Source organism: Myotis lucifugus, unplaced genomic scaffold (genome assembly GCF_000147115.1).
Source record: "Myotis lucifugus unplaced genomic scaffold, Myoluc2.0 scaffold_109, whole genome shotgun sequence".
Taxonomy (NCBI): domain Eukaryota; kingdom Metazoa; phylum Chordata; class Mammalia; order Chiroptera; family Vespertilionidae; genus Myotis; species Myotis lucifugus.
This window is the reverse complement of record NW_005871157.1, coordinates 3,086,522-3,110,888: the sequence shown is the minus strand read 5'-3', so window position 1 is coordinate 3,110,888 and position 24,367 is coordinate 3,086,522. Positions and strand designations below refer to the sequence as shown.

General features: G+C 41.4%; 1 protein-coding gene across 3 annotated transcripts in view; it reads right to left on the bottom strand.

Annotated features, from left to right (window-relative positions):
- The window catches only part of TUBGCP4 (tubulin gamma complex associated protein 4), a 48,187-nt gene that overhangs the window by 1,721 nt on the left and 22,099 nt on the right, over positions 1–24,367 (bottom strand). For all 3 annotated transcript variants that reach the window (XM_023757561.1, XM_023757563.1, XM_006093087.3), the window contains 12 exons: positions 23,904–23,983; positions 20,550–20,751; positions 17,497–17,662; positions 17,140–17,264; positions 8,962–9,012; positions 8,435–8,540; positions 6,866–6,973; positions 6,427–6,565; positions 3,765–3,942; positions 3,107–3,241; positions 869–985; positions 114–253 (listed from right to left, as the gene is read on the bottom strand). In XM_023757561.1, coding sequence (XP_023613329.1) covers positions 114–253; positions 869–985; positions 3,107–3,241; positions 3,765–3,942; positions 6,427–6,565; positions 6,866–6,973; positions 8,435–8,540; positions 8,962–9,012; positions 17,140–17,264; positions 17,497–17,662; positions 20,550–20,751; positions 23,904–23,983 — 1,547 coding nt within the window. The remainder of the gene's footprint in view (positions 1–113; positions 254–868; positions 986–3,106; positions 3,242–3,764; positions 3,943–6,426; positions 6,566–6,865; positions 6,974–8,434; positions 8,541–8,961; positions 9,013–17,139; positions 17,265–17,496; positions 17,663–20,549; positions 20,752–23,903; positions 23,984–24,367) is intronic.

The following is a 24,367-nucleotide window of genomic DNA, read 5'->3' as shown; positions in this document are numbered from 1 at the left end:
CCCCATCCCTGGTTAGGTAATGGCTAAAGCCTGCTTCCGGCTTTGGAATTCTACAACTGGTCTTATAAAAGCCACATACATAGTCCACTGAGTTCCCCAGGGGTTGTTCCTACCTGCCCAGAGTTCCACCAGCCTGGGTGTAGTATTTGTTATAATCTAGTCGTAACAGTAGTTGAGCCAAATCCGAGTTGATTTGATGATTACGGACACTGGAGAGAATCTTGAATAGGAGTGAAGACTGACGGCTAAAGCCCTGCAGAGAGAAGGACTCAAGTTGCTATTCCTCTTGACTCACCAACTATCCATGTGGTGAGGGGACGGGCTGTTCCTTGGGAAAAGCCTTGCTCAGAATTCTATAGCACCACCTGGCCTTCCCACATGCCCCTTTCTCTTAGCTCCTGAAATGCCTTCGTAGTGCTGAGTCCACAGAACTCGGACTTCCTATGGAAGTCCTCTCATCCTCAGTAGGAACTTCGTAGCCAGCTTCAAATTCATACGTTCTGTCGTGTGCGGGGCTGTGGAGAGCCTGCGCGTTTTGTTACAGGAGATCATTATAATCTCCGGGAGATAGAGAGTCGGTTGAAGGAAGTAAGGAGCCTGGCCATGAGAGAGTGAGAGCAAAGCCGATGCATATTGGTGGGCTGAATAAACTATCCAGGGCTGACCTGTTTTTGAATGCTGAGGCAGCACAAAATTACCTTCTTCAAAATCAACCAGTAACGTTTTAAATTTGTATCTTGTCATCTATTTCTGTGTGTATGTATGGGGAATGCTTTATTGCCTCAAAGAGAAAGATATGGTTCCCATTGGCAAAGCCATCTCTATCCTTTGGACAGGGCTGCCCACTGTCACTGGCCAGGCCACTCACCTTCACCAGGATGCGTAGCTGGGCGACCCCACGTTCATCCAGGGGGCCCAGGTTCTGACTGACCAGCGAGCAGAAGCTATGGCAGAGATCTAGAATTTCATTCAGGCAGTGAAACACCTATACAGGAAACAAGGTTGGCATTAGGAAAAAGGAGATCTGTGACATTAAACATTTTGGAAAATCTAAGAACTAACTTATTCTCATGCTCCCACGTCTGACCTTAGGAGTGAGAATGTCATGTGCAAGTCCTGCCAACTCCTCCAAACGCAACACGTGTAAAACAAACCCCTTCCTGGCAAAGATGCTATTGCTCTCTTAGTCGCCCCTGCACAAAACCTCCACACTAGCCAATTAAACCAACCAGTCACCGTTTCATGGACCCACCGCGCGTGCTCCTGCCTGAGCTTGGCTTTCAGTGTTGCTCCCTGTGCCTGGGACACTCTCCTCCTAATACCAGGCCCTGCTCCTCAGTGGAGCGCTTCCTTCCTACTGTAGCCTTTAGTGACCCCCTAATTCTCTCTCCTCTATATTATCTGTACTATTCGGTTCGTGTTTGTTCAGCCCATCTATGTTGTTACTGATCTGTGTGTGTATGTATGTCCTGTTTCTCCAACTAGATTGTGAGCTCCTTAAGGGCAGAGCCATGACTTATACCTCTTTGTATCCCTAGTGCCTTGCATACAGTAAGCACTCAATAAATATTCAGTGATGACTACCTGCTCTTAGAGTCTGCTTTCCCCAAGGATGCACTCTTGCCATACAAAGACAGCATACCTGTCACAGTGGTTCTTGGTGGCTTTCAATTCACAGAACCCTTTGGAGTGTATTTATATGACTCACTCTCCCTTAGTGCAGCAACATTAACAGCCCCAAACCAGGAAAAAGAGGAGTCTGCAGTGCTTGTGGTGTGGCACAGCTCACATCAGAGATAAAGGGTAACCGTTACAGTATAACCTACAAAAGGTCATTTCAATCTTTTTTTTTTTTTAATTCTGGAATTAGAATCAGCTTGTGAGCTTTAAAAAATATTTGTACCACCTGTCCGGCGTGGCTCAGTGGTTGAGCGTCGACCTATGAACCAGGAGATCACACTTTGATTCCCGGTCAGGGCACATGCCCTGGTTGTGGACTCAATCCTCGGGGTGGGAGTGGGGCCTGCAGGAAGCAGCCCATCAGTGATTCTCTCTCATCATTGATGTTTCTATCTCTCTCTTCCTTCCTCTCTAAATTCAAGAAAAAAATATTTTAAAAATAAATACTGGTACCTGGGTCCCACTCCAGGGACTCTAATTTAAGTGCTCTGGGCCTCATTTTTTTTTTAAAAAAATATATTTTATTTATTTTTTACAGAGAGGAAGGGAGAGGGATAGAGAGTTAGAAACATCGATGAGAGAGAAACATCGATCAGCTGCCTCCTGCACACTCCCTACTGGGGATGTGCCCGCAACCAAGGTACATGCCCCTGACCGAGAATCAAAACCGGGACCCTTGAGTCCGCAGGCCAACGCTCTATCCACTGAGCCAAACCGGTTAGGGCTGGGCCTCGTTTTTTAAAGTTCCCAGATTCCCATGTGGATCCAAAGTTGAGAATAACTTCCCTGAAGGAGACATACATACATACATACGTGTGTGTACATATATACACTCATATACATGGAGAGGGAGACACTCACGACTCCAATTGTCTGAAAACAACTTTCAAACACTGATTGATCCTTATCCAAAGATTTCTAGCCTTGGCCCAGTGGCTCAGTTGGTTAGAGCATCGTCCTGACATACCAAGGTTGCAGGTTCAATCCCCGGTTAAGGCACATACAAGAATCAGCCAGTGAATGCATAAATAAGTGGGACAACAAATCAATGTTCACCTCTCTCTCTCCTCCTTCCCCCCTCTTGCTAAAAAGAAGTCAATACTAGAAAAGTAAATTCTATATGCTTTTTGTTGGTCTTTCTGTGGTGTCAGAAAGGTTTTTTAAATTTCTTGAAATCCTTCCTTCTGAGGGTTAAACCCATATTTTGTCATCGATATATAGCTGCTCACCACACCCTATGATATATTTAAGAGATGCAAAGACATTTAAGTTCCCTTTTAACATTCCCTTTCATTTTGCTTTATAAGTTGTTTAAAATGGAGGGTAAACAATTACTTAATGATAGTTCCATATCCTGGCAACTCAAAGTGGCTAAGGAAACATTCAAGCTAGAAGCAGTCTGAGAAAACCAATCAGTCCTACTTACAGGTTTCAACAAGATAAAGGACTGAGCCAGCAAATTGCTCAGGAAGTGGTCGTGAGCCAATCGGATGCTTTCAAAGTCTCGGGTAGAGTTGATTTGATGAAGCAGCTGTGAGAACTGAGACTCCAGCACATCTACCTGGTAGACAGTTACACAAATAATTACAGCAGCTTGCATATTCTGAGCACTCAAGGACAGTAATGCCTGACAGGAAGACACAGAAGTTCCCTGCCCCCACCCATCTTTCTCCTATTGAAGCCACTTTAAGGCTGACCAAAGACTCCCTTAGAGACCCAGCCTTGAAGAAAGTTATCTGCCTAATTCTTCAGCCTCCAGTCCTGGCAGATACCTGACCGCCTGCCCCAGCCCAATCCCCTCCTGCCACACCCCCTCCACTGACTGACTTGGTTATGTCCTACAGGATTCCGGAAGTTACAGCAAACTAAAAATAATGGCCAGGTCAACAATAAATACTGCACTGTTGATAGGACCCTAACCCCTCTTTTTCCTTCATTTATTTTCACTTTCCTCAAAAACGCCCCCAAGAAACAAGCCTATTGATAAAATCGTGAATTTTCTCAAACCCCAGTGTTTCACCAAACTCCTGCCAACGTCCCGGACTTCTCTTTGTACCCCTTCCTTCTCCTCCGTCAGCACAGACCTGGAGGTAATACTGAAGATTGTCCACCAGGAAGGCCATGTGATTTCTCAGGCGCCACTTGACTGCGTCGGTCTGGTTGGATTTGAGGTGCTTGCGCTGCATCTGCAGGGCCCAGCAGTGCTGCAGTTCAGCTTGCACCCGGCGCACACTCAGTAAGTACTTGAAAACTACGTTGTACCTGGGACAGAAACATCAGGCTATGCAAGGTGAAAACTTCACTCCCCGCCCATCCCTCGACAGACCCCAGCACTTTGTGCCACCTGCCCCTCCCCAAAAAGGCAAGAAGGAAATAAGAATGGCTAGAGATGGGGACAAATAAAATTATTTATTTGATGGACTGTTACATAGCCATAAAGTGAACTTCAGCTGTACAACACAACAAAACGACTCCCAGTAATATCATCATTTTGAATAAAAAGGTAAATCTCAAAAGATTACATAGTATAGTCTGATACCCTTTTTTATAGTGTTTAAAACAACTACATAGGAACAAGTATATACTTTGGGGGAATATATTTAGATGTTATAAAACTAAACATAGGTATGTGATAGAAAACATGGAATTTAGGATAGTGGTCGCTGCGGGATGCGGGAGGCAAGAGGGCAGGACTGGGAAGGACCACATAGGTAGATGGAAATTATTGTCAATGTTCTAGTTTTTGTGCTGGGAAGTGGTTTTATGATGCGCATGTGTGTGTGTGAGTGAGAGTATGTGTGTGAGAGTGTGTGTGTGTGTGTGTGTGTGTGTAAGAGAGAGTGTGAGAGTGTGTGTAAATATGTGAGTGAGAGTGTGTATGTGTGAGTGAGAGTGTGTAAGAAAGAAGAAAAGAGGGTCTTTCAAGGACCCATAGGAAGAGTATGTTAGGATCCAAGGATTTTGGTTAATATGATTCTCTGTCCCTGAAGCCCAAAGAGAAGATAAAGTTGAGGGCTCCCCTCATTGAGATCCCCTGCAGCAAGCTCAGGGGCTAACTGCCTATTGCTGAACCCTGTACGGAGAAGACACATGGGATGAGCAGCTGATTCCTGGTGGAACTGCGTATATTTACCTATTCTAGGTAGGCATGCGGAAGACAATCCAATTCCATTTGGTTTTTAAAAAATTACCTATTTCTAGTGGAACAACATATTGAAAATAGTTCACCTTGTTTGGATTCTGATTTGAGTAAACCATAGAAAACATTTTTTAGATAATTGGGGGAATTTCAATGTGGACTGGATATCAGACAAGAGAGAATTTTATTGGGCATGATAATGGCATTGTGGTTGTGCATATAAACATCTTTTGAATTGCATAATGACAGTGAATGACATGTCTGGGATTGCTTTATAGACTCCAGCAAAAAAACACACACACAAAATAAGTCCCATAATGTTGATGGTTACTGAAGCTGGATATGTGTACATGGGAGTTCACTATAGTCCATAGGAGATTTTCAAAATAAGAAGTTTAAAAATACCTCTGAGTTTGATTTCTTTAAGGGCATTTCAAGTGAGGAGGTGAGCGGACTGTGGGGCTGTGGGCTCTGAACCTGCCACAGAATCTGCCCCCCGAACAAGCCTTATCTTTTCCAGTTTATGTCTCTCACTCTAAGCTTCTCTACCCAAAAGTAAAGCGGGTTGTGAACAGGAAGAGGGAGGAATAAGAGAGGCCCTGCTGTTCATTTGTTTCCCTTGTCTCCATTCCCCTAGCCTGAGCATGACCACGTCCATCCTCCAGCCAGGCCAGGGGCCAGCGGCAGAATATGTCACAGGATTTGGGACATTCCTGAAACGGCTTGGGGATGGATTTCAGAGGCCATCACCAGTCCAATATGCTTCTCCTGCTTCCTTTCTCTAGGCAGCGGTTCTCAACCTGTGGGTTGCGACCCCTTTGGCGGCCGAAGGACCCTTTCACAGGGGTCGCCTAAGACCATCCTGCGTATCAGATATTTACATTACAATTCATAACAGTAGCAACATTACAGTTATGAAGTAGCAACGAAAATAATTTTATGGTTGGGTCACAACATGAGGAACTGTATTTAAAGGGCCAGAAGGTTCAGAACCACTGCTCTAGAGCGCTAGTCTCCCTCTGGTTCAGGGACGTTAGGTCCTGACGGAGCCGAGCAACAGCACTTGGCAGGCTCTCAGGGTAAAGACCAGGCGGATCCAAGAGTCTTCCCACCTGGAGTGACGCCCCTTCACTCCACCCCCAGCGGGCTGGGCTGCCCCACTGCCTCTCCCTGGGGATAAGGAGGTGATCTTCTCCAGTGGCTGAAATCCACAGCAAACGCTCGAGCTTAGAAAGTCTTCCCAGTAAATATAGTCACAGAAGTCAGGGAGGAACTGGGTCAGCCTGAGGGATTACCCAGGGCCAGGCCCATGTGGGGCAGGGACTGCGTGTCCCAGGGGTCAAACTGCTTGTTTTGGCATTAAAAACGCACGTGAACCTTTCATAGTTTTAAGGGTTTGACCCTCCCTCTCATTCCAGTCCCCACCACTCCCCACTTCTCAGGTCAGTGGCTTCACTTACTGTTTTCTGTGCAGCCCCTCAAGGCATCTGAGTTGAAACCTCTGATTTACAGGGTGGCTACTGTTCTCCCACCAATTCTATTCCTGCTTCCTTCCCTTGGAAGTAAGGTGGGTCTTAACTACCTGCGAGAAACGTGGAAATACTCACTTTTCCAGGACAGCAGGCGTGAAGAGAATGTGCAGTGGCCACTGCACTTTGTAGGAAAGACCTAGGGCTGCCCAGCCCGATGCAGGGGCTTCCCGAGGAGAGGTTTCCCGGGGAGGCCCGTCCCTGGCCTGAGCAGCATCTGTCAACAAGAGGAGGAAGGATGTCTAGATTAGACTTTAATCTAGAACTAGAGCATCAACGGTGAGTAGCATTCAGGAAATGAGTGCTCCCTCAGCCCGCAGTGTCAGAAGCACAAAGGGGACTTGCAGAGGCAAGGAACTGTTCGTGTCAAGTTCTCTTAGGAGGTTTTTATAAAATGGGAACTAGCTGGTTTCTAAGGTCCAAAATGCTATGGCTTCTGTGGAGGTAGGTGGAAGCAGAGGTAGCAGAACAGATGATGAGGAGCAGGAACAGAAAGATGTACGACAGAATGGCCAACCTTTGTGCTCCTTCCCATGGTACTCAATCGTCAAGTGCAGCAGAGGGAGGAGGTTGTCGTCATCTAGCAACACCTTGTGTGCTGACTGCTGGAAGGCCACGTTCACGTCTGCAAGAAAGAACATGGGCTGACACGGGTGCTTGGCTACATAACAAACCCAGACTTCTGCTTCCCACCTCCCCCAGCTGCCGAAAACAAACAGTAGGACGCAATAGACGTCGATTGCTTTTGCCTGACTAGCATGCGTTCCTCCTCCTCTTGCTGGTAACTGCATTCTGATTTTCCTTGGAGAATCACCCTGCCCAGGGTTGACAATACCTGATCCAAGGGGCTGGCAGGGGACTCCGGCATGATCAAATGGAATATGATGCTCTACCTTGATGCTCTACCTTGATACACTATTTTGTTTAGGGGTCTGAACATGACCCAAGCCAGGCCAATTAAGAGGCTTTCAGATGCTGAGTGAGTACAGCTGTGTGTGTGTGTGTGTGTGTGTGTGCATTGGAGGCCATCCTGCCACCATACAGAACAGGCCTGTCTGAGAAGAAAGGCAGAGGTAAAGATGGAATGATACCAAAACCTGAAAGTGTCATATGAGCCATTGGCTCAAACTCTGCCTAAAGCCATCATACTTCTGACCTTTTCAGTCATAAGAATCAATAAATTATTTTCTCCTCTTTAAGTGAGTTTGAATCGGGTTTTCTGAAATTTGCAACCAAAAAAGTCCTATGTAAGTGTAGTGGACATCGATTGTTTTATAGAGCTAGAAAAATAGTAACTCTGTCCCCCTCCACCCCCCCCCCCATTTTCTTTTTTACTCTGATCCTCACCCAACTTCCCTCATGTAATCTGAATGGGAATAGTGATCATCCCCGTTGGTCAAAGATAAACACTTTACTGAGGAAGGCACATCTTGATGTCTGACCTCTCTGTTCCAGGAATAGGTATATGATCTGGGCTGGGCTCATCAAAAAATTTCCTCAGAATTTTTTATTTTGCTACCAAAGAGATCAGATTTGGCTCCTCCAGTAGACATTGTGAAGCATGCTCCTAGGATCTGCTAGTGGCCACGTTTCCAGATGGAAATGTAAGGCCATCAAGGAGTGTACAAGGGGCACAGAGAAGACATGGTAAGACAGAGAGGATCTTAGCAGAATTCAAGCTGCTAACATCAGTTGTTCTGAGGCCCAGCTATACCCTACCCCCCTGGAGTTACAGATACAATAGCAAATGTATTCTCCTTTTCTACCTAAGTTAGTTCAGGTTAGGTTCCCATCATTACAACCTAAAGAATTCTAGTACAGTAGGTGGCAATAAGTCCCAAGGTGTCCCATAGGGATATAAGGCTATAATCTGATGGTTTGAAGGCCTGAACCGACTCTTCCAGAATCGGTCACAAGCCAAGAGGCTGCTCCCCGTGACCAGGTGGGAAGCCTACCTGGAAGGCCTTGCATCTCTGTAACTAGCCAGTCTGCGCTTATGAGGAGCAGCCGAAATGGTTCGACAGTAGCCAAGAAACACCCTACAACTTTAGTCAGCTGGTCATCCTCAGGCCCCCAGGGCAATTACCATGTTCCGTGACTGCAGTGGGTGGTGTTTTTAACATGTGTTGAGCTGTGTCAATGAAGGCCTGAAACAGTTCTCCACGTCCAAGAAGGTAGAAGTCTTTAATGATCTGCAAAAAAGAATTTCAGTTTATAATTGGTAATCCAGCAGGGCCCTGAGCTCCTCACTGTCGTACTGGACTTACACACATAATTTCCAAAGTTCATCAGTTTGAGTTACCGTACAAAAGGACATAGGCTTCTGGCATTTTAAAGGGGCATATTTAACAATCCCTCAGGGCTGAATGTCTGGAGTGTCTTTGGTATCATTTAGTAAAAACAGTTATGTTACGCCAGGAGAAACTTAACACCTAAAGTTTTGTACTGTAGTTCATTTGTAGTAACAGGTGGAGGTGGCCCACTTGGCCGAGGACATGTCAGGTCATCTAGAAATCTGGGTACAGGCAATCAGCACTCTCAGCAGAGGCTGGAAAATGAAGTCACTGCTCACCAGCATCATTTTAAGAGTGAATAGGACAGCTAAGCTATTACCTTCAGCTGACCCAGTAAATCTGACTCTTCTACCATCAGCTTCCAGAGATGCTGTGAAAAGAACCAACAAAACAGGGACAACATTTCATTACAATGAAAATTAACGTAAAACATGGTTTTGTACAAATCCAGCAATGTTGACAAAAAAATATAAACCATAACCAAGTCAAGTTAAATCCAGGAATGAAAGGGTAGTTTAACAGCAAAATAATATATGAGGTGGAAATGTTCTGAAATTAAATAGTAGTGATGATTATACAACATGGTGAATACACTAAAAACCAATGAATTTTATACTACCTTTAAATGGCTCAAATGGTGTTATGTAAATTTTATTCAATAAAAAATTAAACATTTAAATATGAATGTAATTAATAAATTAAATATAAAAAATAAAAACCATATGATCACTTCAATAGATGCAGAAAAAGCATTTGATAAAAGTCAATATCCTTTCATGATTTTAGAAAAACAAACAAGAAACAAAAGGAAACATTCTTAGAAAGGGTATGTACCAAAACTCTACAGCAAACAACCAAGTTGCTAGAACAATTGGATATCCACATGTAAAAAATTAAAAGTTGATTCAATCCATATAGTGGAATACTGTGTAGTTGTAAAACATAACCAGGACCTTCTCTAGGGAAATGTGTAAATATTACCAAGACATTGTTAAGCAGAGAAAACCAAGTTGTATAATACTGTATACAGTGAACTATCTTTTGTGTAACAAAGGGTAAAACACATATTCGTAATCCTTACATATGCCACAAATATATATCTATGCAGAAGAAAGAAAATTTATAATGTTGGGTTAAGGAAAATGGGAACTGGGCATGGAGTCAAAGCATTTTTCCTCCTGTATTTTTATTTTTGAGCTATGTGAATTGTTTTCTTATGAATAAATAAAAGATACTAAAATTTTTAAAAAGTTGATTCATACCTTGTACAACATAGAAAAATTAACTCAAAATGATCACAAACCTAATAGTAAAACTGAAAACCATAAATTTCTGGAAGAAAACAAGAGAAAATTTTTATGACCTTGGTTAGTTAAGCAAAGATTTCTTAGGCACAATGCCAAAAGCATGATCCATAAAAGAATAAAAATTGGTAAGCTGGATTTAGTCAAAATTAACTTCTGCTATTTGAAAGACAGTGTTAAGGGAATGAAAAGGCAAGTCATAGATTGGGAGAAAATATTTGTAAGTCACATATCAAAGGACTTATATCGAGAATAAAGAATTCTTGAAACTCAAATAGTAAAAAAACAAAATAAAAACAATAAAAATAGACAAAAGATTTGAACTGACACTTCACCAAAGGAGATATATGGATGGTAAATAAGCATATAAAAATGTTAATGTCATTAGGGGAATGCAAATTAAAACTACAATGTGGGAAAAACCTAAATATTTATCAACAGAGGAAGGGAAAAAACACTGATTTAGCAATAGAAAGGGTAAACTACTGATACATGCAACATGGATTAATCTCAATTATGCTGAGTAAAATAATAAACTTAACCAAGGAAGTGAAAGATACATACAACAAAAACGACAAGACTTTGCTGAAAGAAATCAAAGACTGCACAAACAAACTGAAAGACATTTTATGTTTGTGGATCAGAAGAATTAATAGTTAAAATGTCCATACTACCCTACCCAGCTGGTGTGGCTCAGTTGGTTGAGCGTTGTCCTGTGCACCAAAAGGTTGCCAGTTTGATTCCAGGTCAGGGTACATACCTGGGTTGTGGGTTCAATCCTTAGGTGGGGTGTATATGGGAGACAACCGATCGATGTTTCTCTCTCACATCAACGGCCCTCCCTTCTCTCTCTCTCTCCATATCCTTGGATGAGGATTAAAAAGAATTAAAATAAAATGTCCATATTACCCATACATGGTAGATCCCATACATCAAAATTCCAAAGGCATTCTTCACAGAAATAGAAAACACAATTATAAAGTTTGTATGGAACCACAAAAGGTCCCAAATAGCCCAAACGATCCTGAAATACAAAGCTGGAGACATCACACTTCCTAATTTCAAACTGTACTACAAAGCTACAGTAATTTAGAAAGTATGGTACTGGCATAAAAACAGACATAGAGACCTATGTAACAGAACAGAAAACTCACAATGAAATCCCCACACATACAGTCAACTGATATTTCACAAGGGAACCAAGACACCCAATGAGGAAAGGATAGTCTCTTCAATAAATGGTGCTTCGAAAACTGGATAAACACATGCATAAAAATAAAATTGGACTCCTGTCTTACACCATATACAAACATTAACTCAAAATGGATCAAAGACTTAAGCATAAGACCTACTAATAAACTTCCTAGAAGAAACTGTAGGGAAGAAACTCCTTGATATTCATCTTGGCAATGATTTTCCAAAATCACAAACAACAATAGCAAAAAACAATAAGTGGGACTACAACAAACTTAAAACCTCTGACCAGCAAAAGAAATAATCAATAAAATGAAAAGGTACCTATGGAATGAGAAAATGTATGCAAACCATATATCTGATAAGGGGCTAATATCCAAAGTATATTAACAAAACTCATACAACTCAATAACAGGAAGATCTGAATAGACATTTTTCCAAAAAAGAATCCAAATGGCCAACAGGTACATGAAGAGATACTTAGCATCACTAATCATCAGGAAAATGCAAATCAAAACCAGAATAAGATATCACCTCCCACCTGTTAGAATGGCTACGATCAAGAAGATAAGAAATAACAAGTGTTGGTGAGGATGTGAAGAACACCCTTATAGCCTGGCCAGTGTTGCTCAGTGGTTGAGCATGGACCCATGAACCAAGAGGTCCCTCGTTCAATTCCTGGTCAGGGCATATGCCTGGTTTTCAGGCTCAATCCCCAGTATGCAGGAGGCAGCTGATCGATGTCTCTCTCTCTCATCGATGTTTCCATCTCTCTATCCCTCTTCCTTCCTCTCTCTCTAAAATCAATACAAACATATTTTAAAAAAGAAAACCCTGTGTATAAAGTTCAGCCACTACAAAAAACAAGGTCCCTCAAAAAATTAAAAAATAGAACTACCATATCACCCAGCAATTCCACTTCCAGGTATTTAGCTAAAGAAATCCAAAACAGTAATTCGAGAAGATATACAAACCTCTATGTTCATTAGAGCATTATTTACAATAGCCAAAATATGGAAGTAACCTATGTGCTCATTGATAGATGAATGAATAAAAAAGAAGTGGTATATATATACAATGGAATATTACTCAGCCATAAAAAAGAATGCAATCTTGCCATTTGCAACAACATGGATGGACCTCTCAGAGAGTAGTATACTAAATGAAATAAGTCAGATAAAGACAAATACAACATGATTTCACTTATATGTGGAATCTAAAAAACAAAAATGAACAAGCAAAACAGAAACAAACTCATAGATATAGAGGACAAATTGATGGTTACCAGATGGAAGGGTAGTTGAGAGAATGGGTAAAAAGGGGAAGGGATTTAAATTGGAAATTATAAAAATAGTCACAGGGATGTAAAGTACAGCATAGGGAACACTGTTAATCCTATATAATAAAAGCCTAATATCCTAAGTGTCCAGTTGTCCGTTCAACCAAAGCGTAATATGCTAATGATATGCTAAGGCCGCTCAACCGCTTGCTATTACGTGCACTGATCACCAGGGGGAAGTTGACCAGTCACTATGATGTGCACTGACCACCGGGGTGGGGGTGGGGGGGGACAGTTGACTGGTCGACCAGTCGCTATGACGTGCACTGACCACCAGGGGGGCAGATGCTTGGACGGGTAGGTTAGCTTGCTGCTGGGGTCTGGCGGGTCAGGACTGAGCTAGATGGGCTGGACACGCCCTGGAACCCTCCCGCAGTCCTTCCCTGGCTGGCCAACCTCTCATGTCCCTCCCCAGCCCCAGTCATGCACCAAAGAGGTCCTTCAGCCTGGCCTGTACCCTCTCACAATCCGGGACCCCTCAGAGGATGTTGGAGAGCCAGTTTTGGCCTGATCCTGCCGGCCAGCCTGAGGGACCCCACTGGTGCACGAATTCGTGCACCTGGCCTCTAATATTTTAATAACTTTGTATGGTGTCAGATGGGTACTAGATTTATCAGGGTGATCACTTCGTAAGTTATATAAATGTTGAATCACTATGTTGTACACCTGAAACTAATATAATATTGTATGTCAACTGCAATTGAAAGACTGAAAAAAAGAATTGGATGTTTAGTATACTTTGAGAAGAGTGTCATTTCAGGAAATGGATGTGATAGCTCTTCTGTAATACATTGAGAAGCGTTTAAAATAACACGTATTAACGATGGTTATGAGTGTTGTGTGCAAGCTAAAATAAAAGAAATAAACTATTGATACATGCGAAATGGATTAATCTCAAAATAATTATGCAGAGTAAAAGGAGCCTGACCCACCTCCCACCAAAAATAGTACATACTGTTTGATTCCATTTATAGAAAATCTAGAAAATGCAAACTAATCTATAGTGACAGATTATATCAGCAGTTGCCAACCTTTTGGACCTCATGGACCACCAGTGGTGCGTGGACCACCGGTTGGCAACCGCTGGGATATATGGCAGATCAGTGGTTGCCTGGGAGAGGGAGGGTATGAAGGGTGGGATAAAGCACATAGGAAGGCTGAAAATAAAGGATGAAAGAAGGCATAAATATGACTTGAAAGAAAACTAGATAGTGATCTTAATAACTAATAAAATAGAATTCAAGTGAAAATATACTATATACATATAAGTTTGTGATAAAGAGGACATTATGTATATATCAAAAAACAAAAAACATATATTCCTTATAAATACACGCATGCTTAACATTTAACCTGAATATGAGGAATTAGGACATGCATAGAGCTCTAGACTCAGCACAGAATATACATTCTCTGGGCAGATGAAGACCAATTAAAAACACAAAACAGATCTACTAATAGTCCATAAGGAAGCCTCAATAAATTCCAAAGGACTAATATACAGACTATATTCTCCAACTATAGTGCAATAAATATAAAACTTAATAAATCCCTTGGGTTAAAAAGAAAATTATAAAAGAAAATTTAAAATTATTCAAAATGATAATGAAAATACAACGTAGGCAACAAACTTGTGGACAAAGTCAAAGTAACATTTAATATACATATATATATATATATATATATATATATATATAATCTTAGGAAACAAATATTAAAAATAGAAGAGCCCTAGCCAGTTTTGCTCAGTGAATAGAGCGTCGGCCTGTGGACCAAAGGGTCCTGGGTTCGATTCTGGTAAACGGCACGTACCTTGGTTGCATCTCCTCAGTCCCTGGCCCTGGTTGGAGGCAACCAATCGATGTGTTTCTCTTACATTGATGTTTCTCTCTCTTTCCCTCTCTCTTCCACTCTCCCTAAAAATCAGTGGAAAAAATATCCTCAGGTGAGGATTAACAAAAAAAAAAAAGAAGAAAAAAAGATAAGAAAAGAAAAGAAAAGAAAGATCCAAGAAGGGATGAGTATATGTATTTGCAAGACATTCCCTCTTTCCCCTCTGGATACACTGTATTTCTTTTCATTACTATAAGTTGTTGTTATTGTTACAACAGTACCTTTCAAAAAAAGTCAATTAGGTAAAATTCTAAAACACTTCAGAGTTTGCGATTCAATTTTTCTGTCTATCATTTTTACAAACTGGAAATATTATTTCTAGTAATATGTGCATTTCAGAATTTCACCAGAAAAAAATTTTTTGAAACTTTATTTTATTAATTCAAGACAATTTTACTTTCCTTCATTAATTATATTTTCCAAAGAGTTATCACAAAAATGATAAAAGAACAGAAATTGATTCAATAAAACAGATGAAAGGAACTGAAGACACCAGCCCCCTAGACAAGCACTGTCCTGGCTAAGGACAGAGGAGTGTCTTGAAAGTTTGAAAGGGCAGGAAAATGTACTCTACACTTGATCTCAGCCAAAAGGCCAGGAAGTGATAGCAAGTGTATTCTAGGTAATTCAGATATTTACTTGTCCATAAAGAATCAAATCAAGTGATATTTCAAGGCCATTTTAATGTCTAATATTCTATGTTTACAACACAACTCTGTCTCCAACACCTAGAAATTTTTGAGGCAGTGACCAAAAAAGATAATGACAATTTGTAACAGATTACTGGGCTTCCAATGTGAGGGCACCTAATGCTAAGCTTCCTCAGGTTCTGGACACTGACCCTAGTGCAGGGGTGGGCAACCTTTTTGTGAGTGCGTGCCAAAACCAGCAAAATCTCTGACTCAAAATTCTTCTGCGTGCCAACCCTAGTTTTTTGAGAACATGTTACACCTACTTGATATCTCTTAAGGTGTACGTATGTGAAGAACCTTGAGGGGAAGCAGTGGGTACAAAAAGACAAGGAATGAGGAGTAGGCAGCAGGGTGTGGATCACTGGGACCACAAGAGTGAGGAGGGCCAAGGGCAGAGCTGGTATCCAAAAAAGGAGCAGCCCCAGATACATGGAGTGATGGGAGTGGTGATTCTCCTACATCAGTAAAGTCTTAATGAGAAAAGCCTTTCATAAAAACACTGAACAGAAATTAGGGATGTAGGGTGAAGTCCAATTTAGAGGAGAGACTGGAGAAGAATCTGGTTTGTGCAGTGAATAAAGAATAAAAAAAAAAAAGAACCTTGAAGAAATAATAAAATTTATTCGAGCGACAAAAACAGTATATGATGATGAAAAATACATTTATTTTTTAATGTATACATGTACACTGATAGTCCGACAGAAAACTTTATGACTCCGTTTGATATTATCAGTGGGACTTTTGCTGCTGCATCACTGATGACAGATTTTACATCAGGTTTGTATTTCGTGACTTTCAGAGATATGCACGAGCTACTACTTTCATCCGTCAGGCTACTCCTATTATGAGACTTAACAAAATTCATCACTGAGAACAAAGATTCACAAGCGTATGTGGATGAAACCAAAACACTGGTCGGATCTAGGAAAGCAGGGAGAGTTAAGGCAGAGGCATAGATGTAATTGCTCTTCCCCTCTCTCGTCAATCCATGTCTATGGTCTTTAAGATAAGTTGTTAAGTAAAATTATTTATTTATCTAAGATGCACCTACACTGAATTTATCTGAAAAATAAAAAAGTCGATATTAAGAAAAAAATTGTAAATGGAAGATTATAAGAGAGGGTTTCGTGTGCCAGCAAAAGTTACTGGCGTGCCATGTTTGGCATGCGTGCCAGGGGTTGCCCACCCCTGCCCTAGTGCATTGGCTATGCTTCAAAATAACCTGCAGGGGTTTGTTTATTGGTTGGTTGGTATAAATACAAGTACCTATGCCCTCCTGACTTACAAATCAGAAGCTCTGAGGAAAGGACATGGTGCGAGTAAGCTTTATTATCTCCACTGGGATTCTACGCGCAGCCAGAGTTGAAAACCACTAACACAATCAACAACCCAGTTGACTAACTGAAGATTTCATTTCACATTATCACACACCTGTGAGCCAAACTGTATCATAAGGACAGACCATATGCCCATTTGAAAAAGTACTGGTCATAATTTAAGTTCATGGATGAAGCACGATTCACACATGAACAATGAACTGGGTATGGGTCATAAGACCTATTTCTGACCTCACCTTTGTTACTTACTGTGCAACACCAGGCAAGTTAGCTTCCTGAGTGTTGTTTTCATTTACAGGAATGGGAAAATTATACCTGTTCTGTCTTCCTCAGGAGTATCATATCCACAAATGGCAGAATAAGTAATAAAGCCATTATAAAACATAAGTAAGGCACTACATTTACTCAGAATCCATCGGTTCCTTGGAGTTATTGCCAACTACTGTATACAGACAGATTCAAAATGCTGACGATGTGAAATGAAACGAAGACCGCCCTTTATTCAGCAGCTAGTTAACTAACTCGTAAACTCCTGCCAGGAGCAAGAGGCTAAGGCAGCTCCGACTCTACTATTAAGAACAGAGAGAATCTTTTCATTTCCTACTTCTTGCCCTTCAACTCTGTCAAACAATTCCCTCCAAGCTAAGTTCTAACCACATTAAGAAGCAAAAGTCAAGTATTCAATTCCTGGGGAAATTAATCCACTTTCTTCCTAAGAAAACAGACGATGAGACAAACCTCAGCCACAGTGCTCCGAATACGGTCCACCACCTGCTCAAAGTCCACCAGGCTGAAGAGCGGCTGCTGCTTGAGGCGATGCAGCTCGGCAGCAAAAGTGTCCTCCTGGTTTTTCAAAATGGATCCTGCAAAATGGGAAGGCACCGTCACAGGAGGCGGGGCACAACCAGGAGGCAAGGGTCCCCCATCCTGCTGGTGCAGCTCCTTAACCGGCTCCCGAGCAAGCACGTCATGGTTGTGCTGAAATTTCAGTACATAAACATTACTCACCACTCACTAGGACCAGGGGTACTTGGGTTCGAGCACTATCCAGAAGGGCCTTGGAGGATGGGGTACGTTGTGCAGGGATATTCTTACCTTTTCTAGTCAGGTTGACATTTTGATTCTCAAACATCTGGACAGACTCTCCAACAAACAGGATTTTTTCAGCAACCCTCACTGGGATGTAGGATGGCAGAATCTCCACGCGCAGGGAAAACTGCTTTAGAGATGGTGCCAGCATGTTCTCTTCCTCTATCAGGCGCTGGTCAGGGAAGTAACCCATATCAGAGATGATGTATGAAGAAAGGGAAAACAAGAAAACATCCCAATATGTGATATATATTTTCTGGAAATAGAGCAGGGATTTTAAATCTGAGGTTGCATCTAGCGTTAGAAAGATGTATTCCATTTTCAGGCAGCACAGGAGATGGTGGAAATAATAGTGTTTTGTTGTTGTTGTTTGTAATATGTTTTTTATTGATTTCAGAGAGAGGAAGGGAGAGGGAGAAATAGAAACATCAATGATGAGAGAGAATCATTGACTGGCTGCCTCTTGCACGCCTCCTACTGGGAACTAGCCCACAACCCGGGCATGTGCCCTGACCAGGGATCTGTGACCTCCTGGTTCAGGGGTCAACACTCAACCACTGAGCCACACTGGCGGGACCAGTGTTTTTTTAATATTAGGATTTTTGTCCTCGCTCCGCCTTTACTACTTGTGCAGATCTGGAACTCAGTTTCTCTACTTGTACCATGGAATACTTGATCTTTTCCCAAATCTACACGTCTATGATTTGTGTACATGCCTGCTCTGCCCAGCTCTTTATCCAGCCCCAAGTCATTTAGCCACGTGGTTCTCAACGTGTGGCTCCTGGACCAGCAGCATCAGCTTCATATGGGAGCTTGTTAGAAATGCAAATATTTTTTCTCAAAAAAATTTTTTTTCTTTGATTAAGGTATTACATATGTGTCCTTATCCCCCCATCCCTCCCCTCACCCCCCCACTCATGCCCTCACCCGCCTGGTGCCTGTGTCCATTGGTTAGGCTTATAAGAAATGCAAATTTTCAAGCCCCTTCCCAGATCTACAGGAAACTTGGGCAATGAGGCCCAGCGATCTGTTTTAACAAGCTCTCCAGGTGACTCCGGTGCACAGTGAAGCTGGAGAACCACTGACATAGCCCAGAAAGGCCCAGATACACACCCCCCCCCCCAATCACTCAGCACCCCAATCCCTGACTTGCTTTAGATTTGATCCTTATCTAGTTCCAAGGGACTCGACTGTCCTGACTTTGATCTCTGCTATTTGCCCTCGCTGTTTTGGTCTTCGTGCTGGTGTTCCTCCTGGCACTATTCCTTTTCCTTTCACTCTCCCCATCCTCTTTATCGACAATCACATCTTCTATGGCTGAATTTTTCACCATAACAGGTATTTTAAGTTTTTACGTCACAGAACTCTCTACAATTATAAAAGTTTCCAGACAAATATACATACATACATTTCACAGAACCTCCTGAAGTCCCACGTGGACCCCAGGTTAAATATTGCTAAAGCTGATGATGCCTAAATCGTCACCTTTAAGCTAGATTGCTCTCATGAGCGCCAGCCTCAGCCCACTGGACATTTCCTACAAGTACCTCAAACTCAACATGTCCAAAATTAGATCCATATTCTTTCCTCCAACACTAGCAATATACATTGCTTATCATCACTACTCGCCTAGCTGCTGAAAGCAGACACTTAGGTATCATCCTTGATTCTTTCCTCTGGGTCCATATCCAATCAATCACTAAGGCCTACTTATTCCACTTCTTAAATCTCTCTCAAGCCTCTTTATTTTTCTCCATATTTATTGTTAATACCCTTGGCTTAGCCATTATTATTTTCACCCACATTCTTCTAATGTACCTACAGTGAATCTTGATTAAAAAAAAACCCACAAAGAATCCCCACACAGTATCCAGAGTGATCTATCATAAAGTCCAATGGTGCTAATATCTTGCCTAAAAGTCTTCACTGGCTCCCAGCTCTTTTCAGGTTCAAGTTCAAATTCCTTCCCACTGTTTACAAGGGCTCTCATGATCTTACCTCTGCTTAACTCAACAGCTTCAGAGATTGCCACTTCCCCCATCCCCTCCACTGTCCTTACAAGATACTTCAGTCTTTACTTGACCATTTCAATTGAATTACTAATGGTTCCCCAAATGAGCCACGTCCTTCATGGGCTCTGTACTTTACACACATCCTTCCCTAGAATATTTACACACGTGCCTGGAACGTTTCTTGACCTCTCCTCTCAAACTCTGCAATTTACCCATATATTTCACTGAAAAGACTTCTCTAGTTACTTTAACACCATGTTCTGATACCCGTACTTACTCTTTCCAGAATACTTAGTACACTGTAATGTTACTGTTTACTTATATCTTCCACTAAACTATAAGCTCTTTAAGGACATGGACTACTACCTATTATTTGTCTACATAGTTGTGGCACCTAGAACAGTGCCTGGCACATAACACCCATTTAATTAACTGTTCTAACAGGATAAATGAATGGATGGATGAATAAGGACAAGAGAGGACTTTGGGGAGTTTAATCAAAACTCCAAACTGCATTTAAATACTACAGGGTAGCCCAGCCAGTGTGGCTCAGTGGTTGAGTGTCGACCTATGAACCAGGGGATAACGGTTCAATTCCTGGTCAGGGCACATGCCCAGGTTGCTGGCTTGATCCCCAGTAGGGGGCATGCAGGAGGCAGCTGGTCAATGATTCTCTCTCATCATTGATGTTTCTCTCTCTCTCCCTCTCTCTGAAATCAATAAAAATATATTTATAAATAAATACTACAGGGTAGCTACAAACTACTTTAGGACACAAGACTTATTATTAACCATTTAAAAGCATATACTTGGAAAAGGGGAAACAAAAGGAATCTCACAAATTATTTCCTGTCTTGTAGTCTCACATTAAGTTAGGTATTACATTTAAGTATTAAAAAAAGATAAAGACAAGTGTTTATATCTAAAGAATTTATGGAAGGTGCCCAGGCTATGATGAACTTGGAGCAGGGTCACCAAAAGGTCATTTAGCTGTAGTCTTTTCTGATTCCTGTGAGGAGTATGCTGGGCTTCTTGCTATGTTCTCACCAAGTCCTGGAGTTCTCTCAGTTGTTTTCCTGTCAGTCCCCCAATACCCAGATCCTCCTCATCCTCTTCTGGCTGGGCAGTGACGTTACCAGAAGATGGACCCTGTTTGATAAAGAATTCTTCATGCTGGTCCAGGAGGAGTCCATGTAGCATCCAGGCCGAGAGCTGCTTATACATGACCCCATGACACACAGCCAGGATTCTGAGTAGGGAGAGAAGCAAGACCCTTAGAAGTCCACTTAAAGAACACTAAGCCCACAAGGGCACAGAGGATACGCTTTAAACTGCTACAAGATAAACAGAGGCCTGAGAGGTTGATGAGTCATAGGGAAATGACCAAGTAAGCTAAAAATAATTGTGGTATTTTTAATTTAAATGTTTGTGGCTGGACTGATTAAATTTCCAAACTTGTGACCTACATACTGAAGTCTGAAATGTTCAGTGACTGCTCTGATAGTCTTTTAGGAGAAACACATTTTCTTTCCTCCTTTTGTGTATATTAAGTTTTAACACTGATATTACTGTTAAAATTAAGTGGACTTATGGGAGTCTCCCTTTGGCTAACATAGTATTAAATTTGTTTTATTTTTTGTTGGAATCACATAAGGAGAGTAGATTCAATACATAACAGGCAGGTATACCTGAACAAGTATGATCCAACAAAATGCAGAAAGGTTGTTGGAGAATGGGATATTTACATGGTCTCAAAGGATTACCACCAGATAACGTATTAATTACAAAGGGGAAAATGTCCCTCTAAAATGGAAAGATCTGGTGGAAAACACTTAAACCAAGTGACCAAACTTTACACCAGTAATGGGACAAACTTATTTTCTGTGCCTTCTGATATTATGCAACAGGAAATAATATGACCCATGTAGTATTCTTGCAAAAAAATTTTTTAACCCAAATGTAAACATGAGGAAAGAACAGAAAAATCCAGATTGTGGAACATTCTTCAAGACAACTGGTCAGAACTCTTAAAATGTCAGTCATCAAAGATTAAAAAAAAAGAAAAGAAAAAGAATAAAAGCAAAGGAGACTAAAAAGACATGACAACCAAATGCAACATGTGAACACTGGTTGGATCCTGGATTCACAAAAGAACAGCTATAAAGAATTTTTGGAGGGGAACTGAAGAAATTCAGAGATAGTTTGGATATCATATTGTTGAGTTAATGTTACCTTTCTTGAGTATAATATGGTATTGAGGTTATATAAGAAAATGCGCCCCCGCCCCTTTTTAAAGAATACAAGCTGACATTAAGGGGTTAAGTGTTATTATATTTGTTACAACTTTCAAATCACTCAGCAAAAAATTATGGTATGTATGTGGGTGTTTACATATAAATATATAAATTTACATATACATTTCACAGTTTATATAGAGGGAGAAAGAAAAAAAATAAATGTGGCAAAATGTTAACTGGTGAAATTAAAGGGTATATAGGTGTTTATTGTACAGTTCTTTCAACATTTTTGTAGATTTGAAAATTTTCAAAATAACCGGGGAAGAAAAAGAAACTAAAAGAGATTGATGCTAACTGAATGGAATAGCTCTTTAAAAAATTAAATGGAAAGGCAATTAAATTAAATTAAATTAAATTTTGCACATTACACTCTGTGGTCTGTAAAGTTTGGTCTCTGAAAATATATAAATTTATTATATCCTATATAATAAAAGCCTAATATGCAAATCGACTGAATGATGGAATGACCGGTAGAATGACTGGTTGCTATGATGTGCACTGACAACCAGGGGGCAGACGCTCAACACAGGAGCTGCCCCCAGCCCAAGCTGGGGCCTGAGAGTGGGTAGTGCCAGGCTGGCCAAGATGGGTGCCAGTGGGGGCACCCCAACTGCCCTGCTGGTCACCCCACAGAGGGAGGCGACTGGCAGCGGCGGCGGGGAGCAGAGCTGGCAAGCAGGCGGTGCCAGGCCAGTCAAGGCAGGTGCCAGTGGGGGCCCCCCCAATCACCCCGCTGGTCGCCCCACAGATCGGCCCTGATCGTTGGCCAGGCCTAGGGAACCTACCCATGCACGAATTTCGTGCACTGGGCCCCTAGTTATCTACATAAGATTTTATATTCAATGCATAAAACTATACAGTCTGTTTATACAGAGAGAAACTAGAGAGGATATACACCAAAAGTTGAATTGGGCATCTCAAAGGACTGCGAAAACAGGTGATTTTTATTTCTTCTCTTTGCATGTCTGTATTTTCTACAATCAAAATTAATTTCTTTTATTATGGAAAAAAAGGCACAGTAATAGAGAAGTAAGTCCAGAAACATATTCTGGAAATTTTCCTGCTCATCTGAGGACTTACTTGTGTAGTGGTTAAAATGGAATTGTTAAGAGTTGGGAGGCACCTCAGAGATCACTGATTTTCAATTTTTCAATCAATGCCACACCCTCTTTTTTCCCATACCCTCTTTTTAAGAAACGAGGAAGAAGAGGGGAATAGGATACAAGTCAAATGAGCAGTCTTTCATGAAACTCCATATACATTTAATATAGTTGTAATCATAAGACATACTTTTGAATCCTTTTTTAAAAATATATTTTATTGATTTTTTACAGAGAGGAAGGGAGAGGGATAGAGAGTTAGAAACATCCATCAGCTGCCTCTTGCACACCCCTTACTGGGGATGTGCCCGAAACCAAGGTACATGCCCTTGACCGGAATTGAACCTGGGACCCTTCAGTCCACAGGCCGACGCTCTAGCCACTGAGCCAAACTGGTCAGGGCTGAATCCTTTTTTTCAATTAGTGTTATAAAAAATATTCTTACGTGTTTTTATAGTATGTATAGTGTTAATGGCATTATAGTCTATCAAGAGAATGTATCTTTATCTTTCCTCTACTGCTGGTAATTTTTTAATTTCTTGATATAGTACACAACATTGCAATGAATAATGCTTGTGCATATGTTTATTTTCTTTTGAATACATTTCTTAGAATAAAATTCCTAAAAGTGGCATTATGGGATTACAAAGTATAAACATTTTTAAGGGCCTTGATGTGAAAAATAGCAGCTATTCAAAATACACATGTTTAGACACAGCTAGGCATTATCCGGCACATGTAATGGAAATTCTCCCAGGATGATGAGATCCAAAAATTAAAAGGGTTGCCTCAAGGACATCTAGCTTTGATACTCAACACTTTATAATCCTCTTTTTGCAATTTCTGAGCCATCAAAAGGATTACATGGGCTCCTCTGCTCATGGGTCTTTTCTATCCTGGTTATACCTTTCCCCAGAAAATAAGAACCTGAAAATAAAACCCATGCAGTCAAGTCACTTGACCACCCACCGCTGCCCCCAACCCCCAATTGAACCATAACTTACTTTTCTAGTGCACTTCGAACAGGAGGCAAACCTCCACAGCTGTGTTTGTATACTGTTTCCAGGATCTGACAACCATGAATCTGTGGAAAACACAGCCTTTTCAATCTGGATTCCATTTCAGTAGTTCATGTAGCACAAACTCATATTCTATATTCAATCCAGAGGGCACAATCGAGTAGAGAATGGGGATAACTTGATCATAAGATCCAGGTATAGTTTGATTCTGACTACAATCCCAATGTGTGGGGTTTTCCCCACAGCACCAAGCAATTCTCAAACACCAGCTGGGGTGTCCTACATTTTTATTTTATTCTGACTCTACCCTGAGATGGCATTAGACTCTACAGGTTAAGGGCTCAGTCCCACAAGACCATCCTCCATTTCAGAAGCCGATCACAAGTCCAGGTTGTTGCTGTGCTTTTCACTGGCTATACATCAGAAGTTCCCATGACCCCCTCCTTGGG